At 41.3% G+C, this 21,074-nt stretch overlaps 1 protein-coding gene across 1 annotated transcript in view; it reads left to right on the top strand.

Annotated features, from left to right (window-relative positions):
• Positions 1-21,074, top strand: part of LOC149198939 (Transducin/WD40 repeat-like superfamily protein) — a 376,837-nt gene that overhangs the window by 177,149 nt on the left and 178,614 nt on the right. The window contains exons 6-7 of the mRNA XM_089402230.1: positions 8,667-8,741; positions 9,496-9,586. Of these exons, the coding sequence (XP_089258356.1) occupies positions 8,667-8,741; positions 9,496-9,586 (166 nt within the window). The remainder of the gene's footprint in view (positions 1-8,666; positions 8,742-9,495; positions 9,587-21,074) is intronic.

Genomic DNA, 21,074 nt, shown 5'->3' with positions numbered 1-21,074 from the left:
CAATGGAGGTCATCCTAGTGTATGGGGTACGGTAGTTACAACGATGCGTCCATCGGTACTACTATGGTCCCTAACTTCATTTCCCTGCTCATTGATCAGATGAGAGGTACTTCCCATGAGTCCCAGACTGCATGGGTAGGATGCCTCGACAGGAGAACTAATCAATCCTGTCCTCACAGGAGAACACATCAATCCTGCTACAATTGCCATGGAGAACACATCAATCCAGGCCTCACAGGAGAACTAATCATCCTGCTACACAGGAGAGCGAATCATCCTGTTCCACAAGAGAGCGAATCATCTTGTCCCACAAGAGAGCGAATCATCTTGTTCCAGTGTGCACCACCAGGGGAGGGTGAGTCACCTTGTGGTCATATGATGCTCCAGTAAGAACCGCAAGCCCTTAGAGCTCCCAGAGCTCAATGTATGCAACATGCAGGACCCTTGTACAAAGGTTTCTTGCCGACTCCAAGTCGTTTTGGAAAATCACAGATTAGATCTTTCCTCGGGGCTTTGACAAGGTGTATCAACCTGTACATCATCTTAATGTGATGGAGCTTCCTTGCTCATCAACTTACCATATCCCAGATGATGTCTATCTGCTAGAGCAATTGACGAATACGGGATTCCTCAATAATCGAATCCCACCTCTGGTTGTTACAGAGAATCACAGTGGTATCCAATGTAAATCCAAACAACTCACTGAAGAGCTTTCGCAACCAGACTGCCTCACACGAGGTTATGCTAACAACAATATATCCTGCTTCGGCGGTGCTCAAAGATACCAACTTCTGCTTCCTGCTCATCCAGGATATCGAAGAAGATCCCAAGGTGAAACAGTACCCGGAAGTGCTCTTACGGTCCGCCACACTGCCTGCCCAATCAACATCAGTATATCCAAGTAGTCTCACATCTCCGGCAGTGTATCTTAATCCATGAGAGATTGTGTCCTGAAGACATCTCAGAAGATTCTTGGCATCAATCCAGTGAGGCTCAACCAAATATGAGCTCACAATGCTAACTGCAAAACATATGTTCGGACGGAGGTTCACCAAGAACATCAATGCGAATGAGTTTTTGAAACTCAGAGGCATTTCCCAAGTCTGGTCCGACATCACTACCATATAACTTCTAAAAGTTAAGATCCTCGAGGTAGTCACAGGCTTGCAGTCCATCATACCGAATCTTTCCAATATATTTACCACATAGTTTCCTTGAGATAGGAAAATTTCCCTTGGCTTCTGCCACACTTCAAGTCCTTGGTCCTTATTTCAAATTCAAAAGCCATCTCCCTCTAACATTTGTGAATGAGAGGGTTTGCACCTGTTAGAAAGAGGTCATCCACATACAATACCAGTATGAGAGGCTTGTCGTCTTCAACCTTAACGTAAAGGTTAGGATCGGCTTCACTCCTAGTGAATCCCAGCTTCATCAAGTAGCTATCGATCCTCTCATACCATGCTCGGGGTGCTTGCTTCAGCCCATAGAGAGCTTTCTTCAACCTGCATACATGAGATTTTCGATCATAAATCTCAAATCCTTCGGGTTGCTCCACGTAGACCTCTTCTTTGATCGAGCCATGCAAGAACGCAGTCTTGACATCCATCTGATGTAGGTTCCATCCTTGTGAAGCGGCAAGGGCTATGATCGAGCGGATGGTCGTATATCTGGCAACAGGTGCAAATATCTCATCATAGTCTATACCTCCCTTTTGGGAGAAACCTCAAGCAACAAAACGAGCCTTATACTTTTCCGTGCTTCCATCTGCTGCATGCTTTATCTTGTAAAGCCATTTGGAAGTAACAACAGTCTTGTCCTGGGGTCTGGGAACTACTTCCCAAACATCATTCTTTATGTAGACTCATATTCTTCGGTCATAGCATCCTTCCATACTTGATGCTTGACGGCATCTGAGAATGACGAAGGCTCATTTTGTATGATCGAGCTCATGATGGTTAGGTATCCTTGATACTTATTAGGTTTCTTACTTTCACGAAAGGTTCCTCGGGGTGTAGCATGTCCTTCAGCATCATCAAGTAACCCCTTAAGCCATGAAGGCCTCTTCCTAGAAGAGGAAGGCTCATATGGAGGAGGATCAATCGGATCCATGGGTTCTTCTACATCAGGCATTGATTCATCATCCTTTTCTTTCGGTTCCCTGGTGTCGGCTTCTTGAGAGCTCCTCAAAGTCGGAAGATTGTTCACCTTGCGGTGAACTTTTCTTCAGGAGTCTTGGAACCCAATGCTTAATGAGGGCATCGATTTTGTACATATACGGCGATGATTGTAGTTTCAGCCCATAGAAACTTCGGAAGTCTTTGATCATGTAGCATGGCCCGGACAGCTTCCATCATCGTGCGGTTCTTCCTTCCCACCACACCATTCTGCTCAGGAGTATGTGGTGTAGTAGTCTCCCTCTTAATGCCAACCTCAGGTATGCCTAAGTGAACCAATTGTAATATATCGGAGGTCTTGCTTTGGCTTGAGGGGAACGGTCCCCTTTTGAGCTTTCCTTCGACACATCCCGGACATACACCTTCTTTCTCTACTTGGTATTCGGGCATCCCTGTCACCATTTGTTTTACACCAAGTAGAGCTTTGTAATGAAGGGGGGCAAACCTCTAATGCCAAAGTTCGGACTGAAGAGATGTGTCATAATACATGACACACCTAGCGGACTTCCATCGACCTGATATAATGAATCAACACTAAACCCAAGAGTAAAGGCATCTTTAACATTATTTTTCCATATACGTACCTTGCCATCGCTAAAGGTTACCTTGTAGCCTTTGTCTTCCATTGCCGAGATGGACACTAGGTTCTTTTTGAGGTCAGGTGCATTTAATACATCCTGGACTTTCTAGCCTTCTTGAATGGTTGTCCTCTTCCTCGATTCCCAGCTCTCCTCTTACCTTTGCTATTGAATTTTCCATCCCTTTGATTACCATGAGAGGGATTTTGATCATCGTCCCGGTGTGAGTCCTTCCTATCAGGGCACTCCCTTGCATAGTGGCCTGCTTTATCGCAGATGTAACATCGTCATTTTCTTCCAGCCTTAGGTCCAGCCTTTCCTTTTGATTTAGTCCCAGAATTATTTCTTTTCTTAGCATGAGAAGAAAAGGCAGCAGGAGGACCTTTAGGCATGTGCATTTCTTGCTCTTCTTCCCTTGTTTCTTCTTGCATGCATCTAGCCATTAATTCCTCGAAACCAGGGATTACATTATAGTTTAGAAGAGTAGTCCTGAACACGTACCATTCGGATGGTAATCCTCCAAGAGTTGTGAGTGCCATTTCTTTGTTAGTAATAGTTTCCCCAATAGATAGTAGATCGTTCTTGATCTCGGTGATTCTTAAGAAGTATGCTTGCATACTTTCATCTTTACCCTCCTTGATTTCCCTCAACTTATTTCTAAGAAACAAAACTTGATTTGCATCATTAACTTTAAATAAACTCACCAGTTTGTCGTAGATTTCCTTGGAGGTGTCTAGATCAGAGATGTAGGCCACCAAGCGCTTGTCGATAGAGTCCCGGATGATCTTTTTCGCTTTAATTTCTCCGTTCTTCCATTTGTTCCTGGCAGCAGGAGGTGCATTTGATGGAGGCTCAACAATATTGCCTCTTACGTGACCCAACACTCCTTGATCCTCAAGGGTTAGATCGATAGACATCTTCCATCCGTGATAGTCAGTTTTCTCACGGAGCTTGTCTTCAGCAGGAAAGAGTGTTGAGGACCCCATAGTTATTTTAGAATAGCCTTGCCAATCTTCTCTTCAATGATTGCTCTCGCTCTTGCTCGGGCTTTGTCTTCACCTCAGCTCTGATACCATGTTAAGTTATGGTATGTTCTATGCTTATAACAGTTTACTTCTTTTTCTTATTATATTCCACCGATTAGCAATCACATGTACATAAAGTAAAGTGCAGATAGAACATTAAACGATCGACAGAAAACAAGCCAAGACAAGAGACACAAGATGTGGCAGCTAGCCAGGGACAAACCCCACAATGTGTGGGGAAACCCTTTGATCAAATATTCTTTTATCTTCAATAATTCAGCAGAGAGAAATAGTACAATAAATCTGATTCATATCAGCAGTAGCAAACCCTAGATCAGCAGCATCAGTATTAGCGGCTTCATTATCAAACTAGGGCAGACGATATCTCACAAACCGACCGTCGGATTGATTTCATTCCACCACCAAAAGTTTCGGCTTCCTGAGGAGGTTCAGATGAACCTACAGCGCAGTTCAAATGAGGAGATCTTCTAGGCCACGCAAGTTAATCTTTACTTCTGCAGTTGCAGCTTCAGTTTTAGCAGTTTCCGGCTTCAAACTAGGGCAGTCGATATCTTGCAAACCGTTCGTCGGATTGACTTCATTCCACCACCAAAAGTTGCAGCTTTTAGAGGAGGTTCAGATGAACCTACAGCGCAGTTCAGATGAGGAGATCTTCTAGGCCGTGCAAGTCAATCTTTACTTCTGCAGTTGCAGCTTCAAATTCAACGTCTGGCTTCACATGTGTGAGAGAGAGAGACCTATTTCAGCGCAGTAGAGAAGAGACTCATATCTGCGCAGTAGAGAAAGAGAGATGTGATGAGATGAGTGAGTCCAAATGAGGAAAAATCCTCTTATATTTCTACACAACGTTGGTGGGTGAATAGATGCGACTGTTGGGCTTCTGAGCCTACATGAGTTGTAGGTCGGCTTGATAATAATTCCATAATCAAAATAAATTCATATCTCCATGAATACTTATCGGAATTGGATGTTCTTTATATCAATCCTACACCTCTCGACGAGAGGAATCTAATAAAAATATTATCGGCCATGAATAAGATGACCCACATGAAGTTTTGCCCTGGTTGCCAATTTTAACAGCTTACAATTAAAAAACATGAAACAAACTTGGTAACAGAGTTTTCATCTTAGTCTTCTTGCTTGAGAGTCCATGCTTGTTCTTCTCAAGATTAGGATAGGCTGGATAGGAGAATTTTCCCTCTCACTATTTCCAGTGTCAACCATCTGAAAGTCAGCTATGATGTCTTCATCATTCATTGATGTAACGTCTGCACACACAGAAATATTAATGATATTATCACAATTTAAATTTAAATTCTCTCCAACTTTGTCTTCTCTTGCTACCTCTTTGCAATTAGCTTCATGGTGTTCGTTCAGTTGATCTTCAACACTTTGTTCCTCTTCACACCCTTCCTGAAGATCAACTAGGGAATCTTGCACAACAGACTGTGCCTCTTGATTCTTGTGATCATCAAAAGAACCACATTTTTCTGAAATTTCTTTTGACTCGAACATACTACCCAAGCCAGAAATGCCTCCAAATGGCCACATAAAAAAAACATCATCAAACAGATCCATATCAAAGACGTCTCAACAGACTATTCCACAATGGCACATGAACAAAATGTTCCGTGTATTACCAAGCCAAAAACGGGAGGGCAAATGTTTAACAGTGCAACAACTGTCAAGAGTAGCCGATCGATCTCACGTTGTGATTAGCAAAAAAATAATAATAAAAAATCCGTCAATGAATGGTCCGATTCAGGGATCTGTTCACACCTCTTCCACGATAGGTGCTCCTGCAAGGATGACTGCCCCTCCTCAGCTATAGGGTTTTAATTCACCTCTTGCACGGCAGTCTCAACCTGAAGGTTGGATACCACCAGTGCAACAACCACGCTAGATGCAACAGCAGATGCAAACTCCATTTCAACATCAACATTCACAACCACAACAATCTCATTCACAATTGTAGCCTGCTCAACAATCCTTGCAATATGGTCAACAGATGCAGGTCTCACAACCACTTGCCTTTTACTAAGTGCAGGATTGCACTTGACTCTGGAATTTTCTCAAAAGCAACTCAAGGAGGATGCTTCTTCTATTTTCGCAGATACAAAGTCTCAGAGATTTTCTGTTTGAAAGTTTAGGTAGCAGTAATGGCGAAAATTATATGATCTCCTGGTCGTCGTATTCTTGCCATAGATGAGTCCAATGCCACAAGAATTTTGCTGCCAAAAAAAAAATTAAAATTTAATTACCTTCTCTCACAGGATCACAAGTGCTTTCGTTGATGATAGATCTTTTGTTCATCGCAGACTCCACGCTCTTAGCTACACAGATCTGAGTATCTCGGCAAATCTTGTTCGCTCCAAAGTTCCACTCTCAATAAAAAACAATATTCTTGGCTCATACCTTATAGCTTCAACATGTCTCCATCCGGTCATTCATACAACGACAAAGCTCGGCTCCACGATATCTTCACAGTAGAAGCAGCCACACAACAAACAGGCCTCTGACCTAGAGCTCCGATACCAGGATAAAATTAGAGAATCTAGATTAATTTATCTAAATGGCTCTCCAGGTGAGATACCTGGAGAGTGCCCAAGCACTACACACAATATACCCTATCAGGGGAACAACCTAGTATATATAGGCTTTCACACAATCAGGGGGTTTGAACCACTCCCTGGATATTAGGATCTGAGACCTAATCTTAGAGTCTCAATCCTATCTTTAAACAACTAACTATATCTTTCTCCATTAATTCTAACAGTAAATAACTTGTTAATTAACAGAACAAGTAGGTAGGAATAAATTAGTAAAGTACATGAAGGGTTTCTAACAATTAGACTTAGAAATTCCAAGAGTAAAAACTAGGGTGAAGACGATGATGATTGGGTGGAGCTCATGTATTGGCTTTTGCCCATGTGCTAAATGTGTTTGTCCTGACCATTTTTTACATTTTTTGGTACATTTTCTTGTCGGATGTGGCCAATTATGCTTTTACTTTTCCTTGCAGCTGCATCAACCTCTGGGGCATCATTCTAGGACCGACCCAAGGTGTGGGCAATGGGAAGGGGAATGCTAATCCTATGTGGACCTAGGTGGGAGAAATGATGAATGAGGTAATAATGAGTGGAAGGGGAGTAATATATATGGATGAGGGAGCGGAACCACACAATCAAAATTAGGGTTTCCCATGTAGTACAATCCCTAAAGCCCAAGGGTCAGTAAAAAAGATCCCACGTGTCTAGGGTCCAAGGTTAACATCCAAAAGAGGTCCAGGGGAGAAGATTAGAGACCTAGCCCTCTCTTTCCGCCGAATCCCTCCATTAATCCATGCCCAGACATGTCCATGATAAGCAAACTACAATACTCAATTACCAAATGACAAGGCATGCCTTTAGGTTTGGGAGGCCTACCTTCAAACATACAATCATGATAGATGGGTGAGGGACCACATGGCTGGCTCAGGTGGCGGATAAATGGCACAATGAACTAGTTGGTGGCTTAAAGGGGCTTCTGGCTGTTGATTGAGGACCATCTCGGAGAATTTTTTTCACCTGGGGATATCACCCACAAAATGGTGGGTAACAGGGCCAAGTCAACATTATAAAAGGAAGTCAAGTGAAAGAGAGGGCACATCAATTGTTTTATCAAGAAGGATTTTGAGAAAGAGAGAAAAAAGGACTTTTTGATTCTCTGGGCATGGAGAAGAATTGCAGCAGCTGTGAAGGAGAGGGCAGCCATTAGTTTGCTGGGTTTGTGGGCCATACAGATGGTACTGTCGAGCATAGAGGTGAACTGGGGCAGATTTTCGAGAGCTGGAACTTAAGGTTTGCTGGGTTTGCAGGCCATGCAGGCCATACGATCCAGCATAGAGGTGATCCAGGGCAGATTTCTGAGAGATGGAACTTCAGGTTTTCTGGGTTTGCAGGTCGTACAGACTGTACGGTCCAGCATAGAGGTGATCCAAGGCAGGTTTCGGAGAGCTGGAAATTCAGGTTTGCTGTGTTTTGTTTATATTTTTTTTATTAGAGCCATTTTTCTAGTATTGGAGCTCCTGCAAGTTTGGAAGTTGTTATTTGAATGATGAACTGTTGTTGAGCAGAAGAATTGTGCATGCATGAGATTTGCTTTATAAAGGTTTTCCTCTGCTTTATTTGGTTAAAGAATTCCAGTAATGTAAATCTTGATCTGATTTATTTACCTAGGCACTGGTTTTCAGAAATTAACAGTTTAGATGTCAAAATCCTGTTGGTATCGAGCTTTTTTACCATTTATATTATTATGGTAACAATCCACTGCCAAACTGTAGAGACAACTAAGTTCTCTAGTCTTATTTGACAGCTCATTGTGTGAACAAATGGTCCAGGTTAAATGAAAATCTGCTCTAAATTTTATCTGTAACTCCAATTTGATATGTTGATAACACTTGTCGTAAGGAAATCAATGATCAAATCTTGACAGCATACGAAGTGACTTTGTATGCTTCAGTGTATTTAAAAATTAAAACATGCATTCAAGAAGAAGGTATTAAAGTGGATCAGTAGTTAACATGATTTGTCATCTGTCATGGGAAAACTCTTAGGGAGAAGTGAGATAATAATTCTTTCATGAAGAAGTTCTTACAAGTCAACATGCATGTTATATGGTAACTTTAAAAGCATATGTTGTATATGTCTGAGTGTCTGACATGAAAATATTTTCTTAAAGCAAATGTGTCAGTTCATTACATATATTTCTATTTTCTTTTGAATGGGAATCTGAGGTCATAAATGTGGTCGAATTCATATTTGTTTCTTTTTAGCATATTTAGTAAACGTGACCGAACTGTTCATCTTTGATTTATTTTTATATTGAAGGTGTGGGAAATCGTTTATGGGAAGGATGGCTCAGTCAAAGAGGTTGTGAGGGTTATGCAGCTTAAAGGTCACAAGGTGTGCTCTGTTCTATCTTGGAATCATGTTTTTCAAATTTCCCATTTAGCTCTATGTAGTTTCTATATAGCATATTGCATCAACTGCAGCATCAATGATAGTGTGGAACTAGTTACAGTAGCATATAGCTCCAAATATCCTAATTAGTGTGATCTGCTACTTTAACTTTGATTTTACTTTATTCCTTTACTTTTGGACAATAGATAATTACTAATATTTTAATCGCCATTATCACTATTGAATGTCACTTTCTTCATGAGTTTATGACATTCCAAGGTTACCATGGAATAATAAAATTGAATTTTTGAATTTTGTGGAGGTGAATGCTTTCCACAATATCCTTTAGTGCTAGGCCAGCATACAAAATGATTTTAATGCTATCCTAAAGTTTGTATCAAGGTTAAGTACATAGGGCTATGCGTTCTCATCATCCAAGGTTAATAGGTCTTCAATTCAGTGGATAATCACTATTTTTGTACTATCCATATTTTATGTGTGTCAGTCGTCAAATATTATGAATCTTCTAGGCAGTAAGAGATAAACTCATCGAATCTGTATGTAGATTTTGGACTTGATAGTATTAGGCTTTTGGATTCTTTGAACTATTGCATGTAGATATCATGCAAAGGATAGGAAAAGTGCTTGCATACCCATTGCACATTCATTGAAATTCTTGCAAAATATTTTGAAAATTCCTGATATGAGAACCTGAAACCATCAGAATTTTTCTGAAGAGGTGTATTTGAATTTCCAGAGCGCAGTGACATGGCTTTGCTTCACATCAGATTCAGAAAGGATTCTGACTGCATCAAAGGATGGTTCAATGAGAATATGGAACATTAATGGTATGTAAAGTTAAGTTTGGATAGTAATGTTGAACGCTTTTGGTTTGACAGAGTCTTGTGCTTTGTTATAAGCAATCTTTGTTAACAATATGATTGGCTGTATTTGATTTCAGGATATTATGAAACATATGAATTAGATCCCTTCTGTCCTTTGTTATCTTCTCTCAGTTGTCGACAGTTAATGTATTTTGACAGACAAATTCATTTCACATGCAATCTGAAAGACATTTCCTAAGTGCCCTTGAAAGCCGAAAGTCTATCTATATGATAACATTTGATAACTCCTACTGAACAACGCAACTGAGAAGGCTGCTCTTTCATATTAATATGATTCCCTGAACGTTTGCTTTGACTATTTTCTTGATATAAGACACAAACAGTGTCTGGCTCTTATTGTCTATGAGGATAATGATTACTGTCCTGCATAATCCTAAGGTTATTTACTGTCATAGATGCACTAGCTTTGCACATGTAACGGTCAACAAAGCCTTCTGAAGGATAAAAACTGGAATATGAGCTGAAACACAGCCACAATAGAAAACAGAATTCCCTGCCATGAAATCTTGAAGAGCACAATAACCACTATATAAGAAGATTGGAATTGTGCGTGAGAAAGCACTGGAAAAGACCAGTGTTATCAAGAGCGGACCGTGTTGAAGAATCAAGGGAAATTATGTATAGTAGGATTCTTCTAGACTTGATAACAATTTGTGAAGCACTTTTACAATTTATCTTGTTAGCTTAATCTTCTTCTCTTCTTATTAGTGTATGTGTGTTTATTTCATCAAACTGCTATCAAAAACACAAGAAACAAGAACACAAGATATTGGCTTTCTGCCAGGGCAAAACCTCTCTCTCTTAGAGAGGAAAACCCTTTCGTAAATTTTTCTTATTGAAGCTTCTATTGATCAATGCCAAACCCTAGACCCTTGACAAGAATATCCTCCAAGCACAAGTCAAGTCCTTTCTCCTTCCTGCACTTCGTTCCCTGGCACTTCGTCCTGCTTTCTGCACTTCTTCTTCTTACAACTGTTGATAGTCCTTGTTGCACTTGCTCTAGAAGAGACACTTTTATCCATGATCTTTAGTGAGACCCTTTACTTGTGATGATCCTTCCTTCCTCTTGACCAACTGAGCTCCTTCTTCAAGGTGTAGTTGCAGACTTGATATGACTGTCCTGCAGCCCTAAATTCTTGCACGTGTGGGAGGTTTCCTTGAGTATTTGGTTCCTTTCTTCTTCGATTGAGAGAGTCTTTTCTTCTCTCTAGTGGGAGGCCTTATAGGCCTAACTTTCAAGCCCAAACAATGAGAAATATGAGACTGTTACATTGCCGCTGTTATGACTGCAGAGCTACCTCCTTTTCTCGCATGTGTGACTGTGTTTTACCCTAGAAACAGTCCTCCAACCTTCGGTGATGACTTCTCCTTCTTCGCTGCACTAGAGGCTCCTTATACTCGTCCTTTTTCACCCTTTTCTCGGTCTTCCTTGCTCACTGATTTCAGAGGTGGATTGCTTGTCGTTTGAGGGAGTGGACAGCCTCTATATATAGAGGACTGTCCCTCCTTTAGGCCGACTTGAGGCTGACATGATGACTGTAGGCCGACTTGAGTTTCCTTCATCATTTTTGCTCCTTTGATGATGTCGTTGCATGGAGAGGACTTGTCTTTGCTTGGAGGGATATTCTTTGACTCTTATACAAATATGTACATGGTGTAACATGCCCTTAAGGGTCTTCAAACTTTCTTTTGACTCTTTGACTTACCTATAGCACTTTAACATGTGCTAGACCTATTTCAATGAGCAAGAAACCCATTGATAAATATAACAAAAATAATATTTCTTTTGTTGAATAAATACAAATTTCAAAAGTACATTTATGAAGACCGAACCTCGTTACACTTTCTTCAACACTCCCTCTTAACTAGGGAGGTATTCATAAATCATTACAAGGTGTTTGGTTATTTTTCAATCTTGAAGAATTCACAAAAGAGAAACCGGATTGGCAATTCATTTGTTATAGCATCATAGTAACCAACATTGTTCATATCGAGGCCTTGACTAACAACTCTATCTCTCATAAGATCAGAGCACAATGTTGGGGAGACCAATGACTTATAGACACCTTAGTCATTGTCTCTCAAGATACATACCCACCTGGGTGTTCACGAATTATGACCTTCTAGGACTATTCTTGTCTTGGGTTCCCAACCCTCAAAGAATATCGAGCCTCTTGCCTACTCTTGTCTTGGATGCCCTACACATCCTCAAAGAGCATTGGATGCCAGATGATTACCCAATTCTCCCATTTTTTCTTCCCAACTGAAGACAAGAATGTTGTGTCTATCTCTTCCTCTTAATTGAGGAAGACATGCCCAAGTTTCTTCCGACAAGGAACTTGCCCTAGCTCCTTTGTAGTTGGGAACTTGTTTGAACTCCCTCTTAGCTAGGGACTTGTCCATTCATTAGAAACTTCTTCTTCGTGGGTCCTTCAACTGCTTAATCTCCTTCTTTCCTTTGATGTCATGAAGTCTTTGTTTGAACTTCTTCTTGGTAGGGCATTGATCACTTTCCTTCTTGAGTTGTCATGTCATTTCTCCCTTGGTGGAAAGTGGCCTTCTTGATATATATCAGGTCCTCTTGTCATCTAGCTACTCCTTTGTCATCTTGTCTATGCTTCGGAATACTTTTCACATGGATGCTTAGTTGTACTTGCTTGTTCCCATACTTTGATTTAGTAGCCCTTCATGACTTCATCCTGATATTGCTTCAACATCAAATAGTGCTTTTGCTGGATGGCTTCTTCATCATGACATCTTTGTAGCGTTGAATCAATTATCTGTACCTTAATATCTCCAAGGCCTTCATAGGTGTCAAGGGTCCTTTGATCTTTTACCTTCCTTTGTCAGAGTTGTCATGCCTTCTTTCGGGAGATGTCTTATATTGGATCTTTGTCAGATAATGATTCTTCGTGTCCATGGTGTTCTTACATGCTTGATCTCTTTCTTCATTTGCTTCTTCTTGGATAGTTTAGTCAACAACCTCATACTCCTTATGAGATCACTTCTTCTTTACTTGCTTCTTGGATTAGTTAACAACCTCATACTCCTTATGAGAGCATTTGTTCATGTTGACCTTCATTAGATTGTAGTACATGCCTTCGAGCATGTCATTGGTGAAAGAGATCCTTTTATACTTGATCATGCCATAGAACTATTCCCATGACCCAATAATATATATAAGATTTTGATAGGATCTCTTGCTCCCTCTTCTTTCTTGTCATCCGCCATGGGAGGCCGTCGGGTTTTGCGAGGTTGGTCTTGCAAAGGTTCGACCAGTTCAAGCCCTAACTCCTTATATCCCGACCTTGTTGGGGACATGCAAAGAAAAAAACAGAGAAAAAGCAGACTGCTCTGATATCACTGATCCAGATTTAAACAAGAACACAACAAATTACAGAGATAACCATAAACACAAAGATGCAGCAGAAATAATACTTCATTTCATTAATGTAAAATACTAAGATATGCTTACAAACAGAAAATGGAAATAAACAGCTAGGGCGATGGTAGCTTATCTCTGAGAAGAGATGTGGTGGCTACATGCCTCTGAACTGTGTTACAATGAGGCTTGAAGGCCTATTTATTGTTGAGAAACAATGGAAAACCCTAAACATCCAAAAACCTAACCCTAGAAGATGAAACGCCAAACTGTGGGCCCCGTTTGGGTAAATTGGTACATCAACTTCCCGGGGTCGTAACTTTGGCATACGATCTCCGTTTGACGCGTACAATATCTCGTTAGAAAGATCTACCCGAGAACTACAACTTTGGGAAGAGCAACATCATGGACCAATGTTGCTCTCAGTTTTCCCAAAAAATGTCATTTAGGGCCTCAAAACGGCTCCGGAAGTTTAGGACACGAAAAACTGCTAAAAATAATAAACTGTGCTACAGTTAAGGAAACTGAAAAGCTGAAAGAAACAATGGTGGGGGTCCAAGTGGACTTGGCGGGTGGCCACCAATATCCACCTGGATCAAAGGCCAACAACAAAGGAAAGGTCAGGACGAGTATGGGTTAGATACAAAAGTTTTCCTACAAGCTGATGGTATAAGGTAGCATCAACTTCAGGGGAAGTACAAGTGACTGAAAGTTTGGCTCCAGATTGAAAGGGAGAAGGGGCTGGCTTACAATCTTCCATGTGAAAGTGGCGTAGAAGATCACAGGCATACTTGGACTGGGAAAGGGAATACCTTCCTTGGATTGCAAGACTTGAAGACCAAGAAAATAATGCAAGTGTCCTAAGTCTGTCATTTCAAGCTTTTTGTTAAGGCTGGACTTCACATGGTTTATAAGGTTGGGATCACTACCAGTAAGGATAAGATCATCAACATAAAGAACAAGAATGATAAGAGACTTACCCACTTACCCACTTTCTTGGTGTAGAGTCTAGACAGTATTGTCAAAATGACACTAGAAAAGCCAATATCTAAAAGAAAGCTATCTATTTTGGCATACCAAGCCTGAGGGGCTTGCTTGAGACCATAAAGGGATTTCTTAAGCCGAGATACAAGGCTAGAGTCTGTTTCTATAAATCCAGGAGGTTATTCCATATAGATTTCTTCATGCAAGTCCCCCTGCAAAAAGGCAAATTTAACATCCATCTGATGGACTTCCCATTTGAAAGAGGCAGCAAGGGAAAAAACAAGGCGGATAGAGTTCATTTTAGCAATAGGGGAGAAGGTTTCAGTATAGTCAATGCCTTCAACTTGTGAAAAACCCTTAGCAACAAGGTGAGCTTTATGTTTATCAACCTTTCCATCTGGTCCAAACTTGGTTCTGTAAACCCATTTGCATCTAACAAGTTTTCGTCCCTTTGGAAGAGGAACAAGATCCCATGTATCATTTGCCAATAATGAATGATATTCTTCATTCATAGCTGCGTTCCAATCTGGATGGCCTGAAGCTTCTGTAAAGGTGTCATGATCATAATTTGCTGAAGATTGAGCCAGTAAAGAAGAGGCTTTATCAAACTGAGAACGTGTACGTCGCTGATCTGTAGGATCACCTACAAGAGCACCTGCTGCATCCCGAGTAGCACAGACCCATTTTGGAAGCTGAGGAGCGGAAGGAGGATCCTGAGAAGGTGGGGGGGGGATTGTCATCCTCGCTGTCATCATCTGAAGAAGAAATATTTTCAGAAGATGAAGGGATGGAGAGAGGTGGCACATTTGCCGAACTAGGCTCGTAGGCCGATATATTTTCAGCAAACCTTACATCTCTTCTAATGATAACATTTTTGGACTTAGGTGAAAGAAGTCTATATCCTTTGACATCTTCAGAATATCCAACAAAAATACATTTTCCACTCTTGGGTTCTAAAGCTTTATGTTTCTCATCTGGAATATGGGCCCATGCTTCACTTCCAAAAACACGAAAGTGACTTACATCTGGTTTAATTGAGCTCTGTTAAAATTGGCAACTAGGGCCAAACTTCATGTGGGTCACCTTATTCATGGATGACAATATTTTTACTAGATTCCTCTCGTCGAGAGGTGTAGGATTGATCTAAAGATCATCCGATTTCGATAAGTATTTATGGAGATATGAATTTATTTTGATTATGGACTAATTGTCAAAGTCGGCCAACAACTAATGTAGGCTCAGAAGCCCAATAGACACAACTATTCATCATAAATGTTTGCATATAAATACAAGATGTCTCCTCATTTGCACACTGCACTGCTCATCACATCTCTCTCTCTCCTGCGCAAAAAAATAGTCTCTTCTCTCTCCTACGTAGAAAAGACTCTATCTCTCACACATGTGGAAAAGGGACGCAAATTTTAGGGCTACAACTGTAGAAAGGAACTTTGACCAGCGTTGACCAACATTCTTTCTCTCTGGACTGTGCAGTAGGTGAAGCTGACTCTCTCTGAAAGGCCGCATTTTTTGGTGAAGGAATCAAGGTGATTCGACCACCAGTTTGACAGATATTGACTGCCCTAGTTTAGGGCTTATCTAGGGTTTGCTGCTGCTGATATAAATCAGATTTTTGTACTATTTCTCTCTGCTGAATTATTGAAGATAAAAGAAGACTTGATCAAAGGGTTTCCACATATTGGAGTTTGTCCTTGGCTAGCCACCACATCTTGTGTCTCTTGTCTTGGCTTGTTTTTTGTCGATTGTTTAATGTTCTATCTGCACTTTACTTAATGCACATGTGATTGCTAATCTGTGGATAATAATAAGAAAGATAAGTAAACTGTTCTAAGCATAGAACATACCATAATTTAATATGGTATCAGAGCTGAGGTGAAGACAAAACCCAAGCAAGAGCAAGAGAAATCACTGAAGAGAAGGTGGGCAAGGCTATCTAAAAAGAACTATGGGGTCCTCAACACACTTCCCTGCTGAAGACAAACTCCGTGAGAAGTTTGACTACCACGGATTGAAGATGTCTCTCGATCTAACATTAGAAGAACAAGAATTGCTGGACCATGTGAGAGGCGGAGTTATTGAGCCTCCATCAAATGCATTCGCTGCTGCCAGGAAAGGGAGAAGTCAAAGCAAAGAAGATCATCCAGAACTCTATCGACAAGCGCTTGGTGGCCTATGTTTCTGTGCTGAACACCTCCAAGGAAATCTACGATGGACTGGTGAGTTTATTTGAAGTTAATGATGCAAATCAAGTTCTGTTTCTTAGAAATACGCTGAAGGAAATTAAGAAGGGCAAAGATGAAAATATGCAAGCATATTTATTAAAAATCACCGAGATCAAGAACGATCTCCTATCCATTAGGGAAGTAATTTTTGATAGGGAAATGGCACTCACAACTCTTGGAGGACTACCATCTAAATGGTAGATATTCAAGACTACTCTCCTCAACAATAATGTAATTCCTAGATTTGAGGAATTAATGGCAAGATGCATTCAAGAAGAAGCAAGGATGGAAGAACATGAAATGCCAACTCTTAAAGGTCATCCCGCTGCCTTTTCTTCTCATGCTAAAAGAAGAAACAATTCTGATGCTAAATCCAAAGGAAAGGCTTGACCAAAGGGTGGAAGAAAAGGACGATGTTACCATTGCAATAAACTAGGTCATTATGCAAGGGAGTGTTCTGATAAAAGGAACTCACAACGGGATGATGATCAAAATCCCTCTCAAGGCAATCAAAGAAATGGTAGGTCAAATGGCCGAGGTAAAAGGAGTGCTGGAAATCAAGGAAGAGGACAACCATTCAAGAAGCCAAGAAATTCTAGGTATGAATCTAACACTGTTGACAATAAGCAGGATGAATATTATCTACTAGCTGCTTTATCTACCTCAGCTCCTTTGGACTCGCTGGGAAATTGGCTTATTGATAGTGGTGCCTCAAGGCAATTCACTGGTTACAAAGAAGTTCTCCATAATCTGATAGAGAAAGAAACCAACCTAGAAATTGCCCTTGGAGATAATATGAAATATCCCGTGAAAGGTGTAGGCAATGTCTCTCTTAAATTTAATCAAGGTAATACAATCCACCTACAGGATGTATTATATGTACCTGATCTCAAAAAGAACCTGGTGTCCATTTCAACAATGGAAGACAAAGGCTACAAGGTGGCTTTCAGCGATGGCAAGGTACGTGTATGGAAACACAATATTAAGGATGCCTTCACTCTTGGGTTTCAAGTTGATTCATTATATCAGGTCGGAGTAAGTCCGCTAGGTGTCATGTCTTGTGACACGTCTCTTCAGTCCGAACTATGGCATCAGAGGTTTCCTCACCTTCATTATAAAGCTCTACCTGATGTAAGAAAAATGGCGACCGGGATGCCCGAGTTCAGATTAGAGCAAGAAGGTGTATGTCCCAGATGTGCCGAAGGAAAGCTAAAAAGGTGACCACTCCCCTCAAGCCAAAGTAAGACCTCTGATATATTGCAGTTAGTTCAGTTAGACATATCTGGTATGATGCCTGTGAACTCTTTGGGAGGATATTTATATTACCTCAGTTTTACAGATGATTATTCTCGCAAGACTTGGATATATTTCTTGAAAGAGAAGGATGAAGTGTTCTCTTGGTTTCGACACTTCAAAGCCTTGATCGAGAATCAAACCAAAAAGAAAATCAAGATCCTAAGGACTGATAATGGGACTGAATATGAATCCAATGAGTTTCATGACTTTTGCAAAGAGGCTGGCATTAAGAGGGAGTCCACTACACCCTATACTCCTGAGCAGAATGGTGTGGCGGAAAGGAAGAACTGTACGATTGTGGAAGTTGTTCGTGCTTATGCTCCATGATCAAAGACTTCCGAAGTTTCTATGGGCCGAAGCTGCAAACGCGGCCGTATATGTACAAAACCAATGCCTCCATCAAGCATTGGGTTCCAAGACTCTTGAAGAAATGTTCACCGATAAGAAACCTGATGTATCTCATTTTAGAATTTTTAGAAGCCCTGTATATTTTCATGTGCCGAAAGAGAAAATGAATAAATTGGGTGCATCTGGAAGGAAAGAAATCTTTGTGGGCTATAGTGAAAATACTAAGGGCTATAGAATCTATGTAGCCGGTCAAAGAGAAGCCGTGATTAGTCATGATGTCACCTTTGATGAAGATATGGCCCTCAGCATGGTGAACAATCTTCTTACTGTGAGGAGCTCTCAAGAAGCTGACACCAGGGAACTGAAAGAAAAAGATGACGAAACAATGCCCGATGTCGAAGAACCCATGGATCCTATTGATCCTCCTCCACCTGAGCCTTCATCTTCTAGGAAGAGGCCTTCATGGCTTAGGGGGACACTTGATGTTGTTGTAGGACACACTGCACCTCAAGGAACCTTCCGTGAAAGTAAGAAAACAAATAGGTATCAGGGATACCTGAGCATCATGAGCACGGTCATTCAAAATGAGCCTTCATCATTCTCAGATGCCGTCAAGCATCAAGTATGGAAGGATGCTATGACCGAAGAATATGAGTCTATTATGAAGAATGATGTCTGGGAAGTGGTTCCCAGGACAAGACAATTGTGACTTCTAAATGGCTTTACAAGATAAAACATGCAGCTGATGGAAGTATAGAAAAGTATAAGGCTCGTTTTGTCACTCGTGGCTTCTCACAGAAGGAAGGTATAGACGATGACGAGATATTTGCACCTGTTGCTAGATATACCACCATCCGCTCGATCATAGCCCTTGCGGCTTTACAAGGATGGAACCTACATCAGATGGATGTTAAGACCGCGTTCTTGCATGGTTCGATCAAAGAAGAGGTCTACGTGGAGCAACCCAAAGGATTTGAGATTTATGACTGAAAATATCATGTGTGCAGGTTGAAGAAGGCCCTCTATGGGCTGAAGCAAGCACCCCAAGCATGGTATGAAAGGATTGATAGCTACTTTATGACGCTGGGATTTACTAGGAGTGAAGCTGATCCTAACCTTTACTTTAAGGTTGAAGATGACAAACCTCTCAAACTGGTGCTATATGTTGACGACATCTTTCTAACACGTGCAAACCCTCTCATTCACAAATGTAAGAGGGAGTTGGCTTCCTAATTTGAAATGAAGGACCTAGGACTGATGTACTATTTTCTAGGATTTGAAGTTTGGCAGAAGCTAGAGGAAATTTTCCTATCTCAAGGAAAATATGTGGTGAAGATATTGGAAAGATTCAGTATGGTGGACTGCAAGCCTGTAACTACCCCGATGGAGCTTGACTTCAAAAAGTTAAGCGGTAGTGCTGCTGGACCTATTTTACGAAATGCCACTGAGTATCGTCAACTCGTTGGAGCATTAATGTTCTTAGTGAACTCCAGTCCAGATATATGCTTTGCAGTCAACACGTTGAGTCAACATATGGTTGAACCTCACCACATACATTGGATTGGTGCCAAGAATCTGTTGATATATCTTCGTGGCACAATTACTAATGGGTTAAGATACATTGCTGGAGATGTGAGACTACTTGGATATACTGATGCTGATTGGGCAGGCAATGTGGTGGACCGTAAGAGCACTTCTAGGTGCTGTTTCTCCTTGGGATCTATTTCGATATCCTGGATGAGCAGGAAGCAGAAGTCGGTGGCTTTGAGCACCACCGAGGCAGAGTATATTGTTGCTAGCATGGCCTCCTATGAGGCAGTCTGGTTGTGAAAGCTCTTCAGTGAGCTGTTTGGATTTACATTGGATACCACCGTGATTCTCTGTGACAACCAGAGCGGGATCTGTTTAACAGAAAATCCCATATTTCATGATCGCTCCAAGCATATCGATATCAGGTACCACTATATTTGAGATATGGTGCACCAAGGAGCAATAATGCTCCAACATATCGGTACTGAGGAACAGGTCGCCGACATTCTAACAAAGCCCCTAGGAAAGGTCAAATTCTTGACTTTCCGAGAACAACTTGGTGTCGTTCAGAGACCCTCTGATGAGGGTCAAGTATGATGTACTGAGCTCTGGGAGCTCCAGAGGGGCGCGGGGTACTTCTTGGAGTGACATATGACCACAGGGTGACTCACCATCCCCTGTTGGTGTACTTTGTACAGGGTAAAAGGTTCATCCTTCCTCTGTGACACCTCGTGGCAACTATGGAACATGATGATTAGTTCTCCTGTGGGCTAGGATGATTCGTTCTCCATGGCAACTATGGAACATGATGATTTAGTTCTCCTATGGGCCTGGTTGATGTGTTGTCCATGGCGATTGTGGAATAGGATGCTTCGTTCTCCTGTGGGCTATGATGATTAGTTCTCCGTGGTATCCATCGGATAGGATGATTTGCTCTCCTGTGGACATGATGATTAGTTTTCTTGTCGAGGCATCCTACCCATGCAGCCTGGGACTCATGGGAAGTACCTCTCATCTGATCAATGAGCAGGGAAATGAGGATAGGGACCATAGTAGTACCGATGGACACATCGTTGTATCTACCATACTCCTTATGCTAGAATGACCTTCATTGATTTGGGATCAGTGATACTGGTCTGGGACCAGTGAGAGTGGTACACACTCTGAGACCGACTTCGGGTCAGTGGAGGATGGTATGATACATCCTCGATCATTTCTTCTTCTTCATAATTTGAGCAAAGCAGAGCAGAACCGGGCAGAGAAAAGAAAAGCAGGGCAGAGCAAGTAGGGTCAAGCCATACAGGACAGTGCATTTGATGGATGGACAGTAGTGACAGTCCAACAGATTACAGATGAAGTTCTCCCTAGTTGAGAGGGAGTGTTAAAATTGGAAACTAGGGCCAAACTTCATGCGGGTCACCTTATTCATGGATGGCAATATTTTTACTAGATTCCTCTCGCCGAGAGGTGTAGGATTGATCTAAAGATCATCCGTTTCTGATAAGTATTTATGGAGATATGAATTTATTTTGATTATGGACTAATTGTCAAAGTCGGCCAGCAACTTATGTAGGCTCAAAAGCCCAACAAACACATCTATTCATCGTCAACGCTTGCATATAAATACAGGATGTCTCCTCCTCATTTGCAC

Source organism: Pinus tabuliformis, chromosome 2_1 (assembly GCF_031772625.1).
Source record: "Pinus tabuliformis cultivar Carrire ecotype Pingquan chromosome 2_1, CPIR1, whole genome shotgun sequence".
In the NCBI taxonomy this organism is placed as follows: Eukaryota; Viridiplantae; Streptophyta; class Pinopsida; order Pinales; family Pinaceae; genus Pinus; species Pinus tabuliformis.
This window is presented reverse-complemented; position numbering and strand designations above follow the sequence as displayed.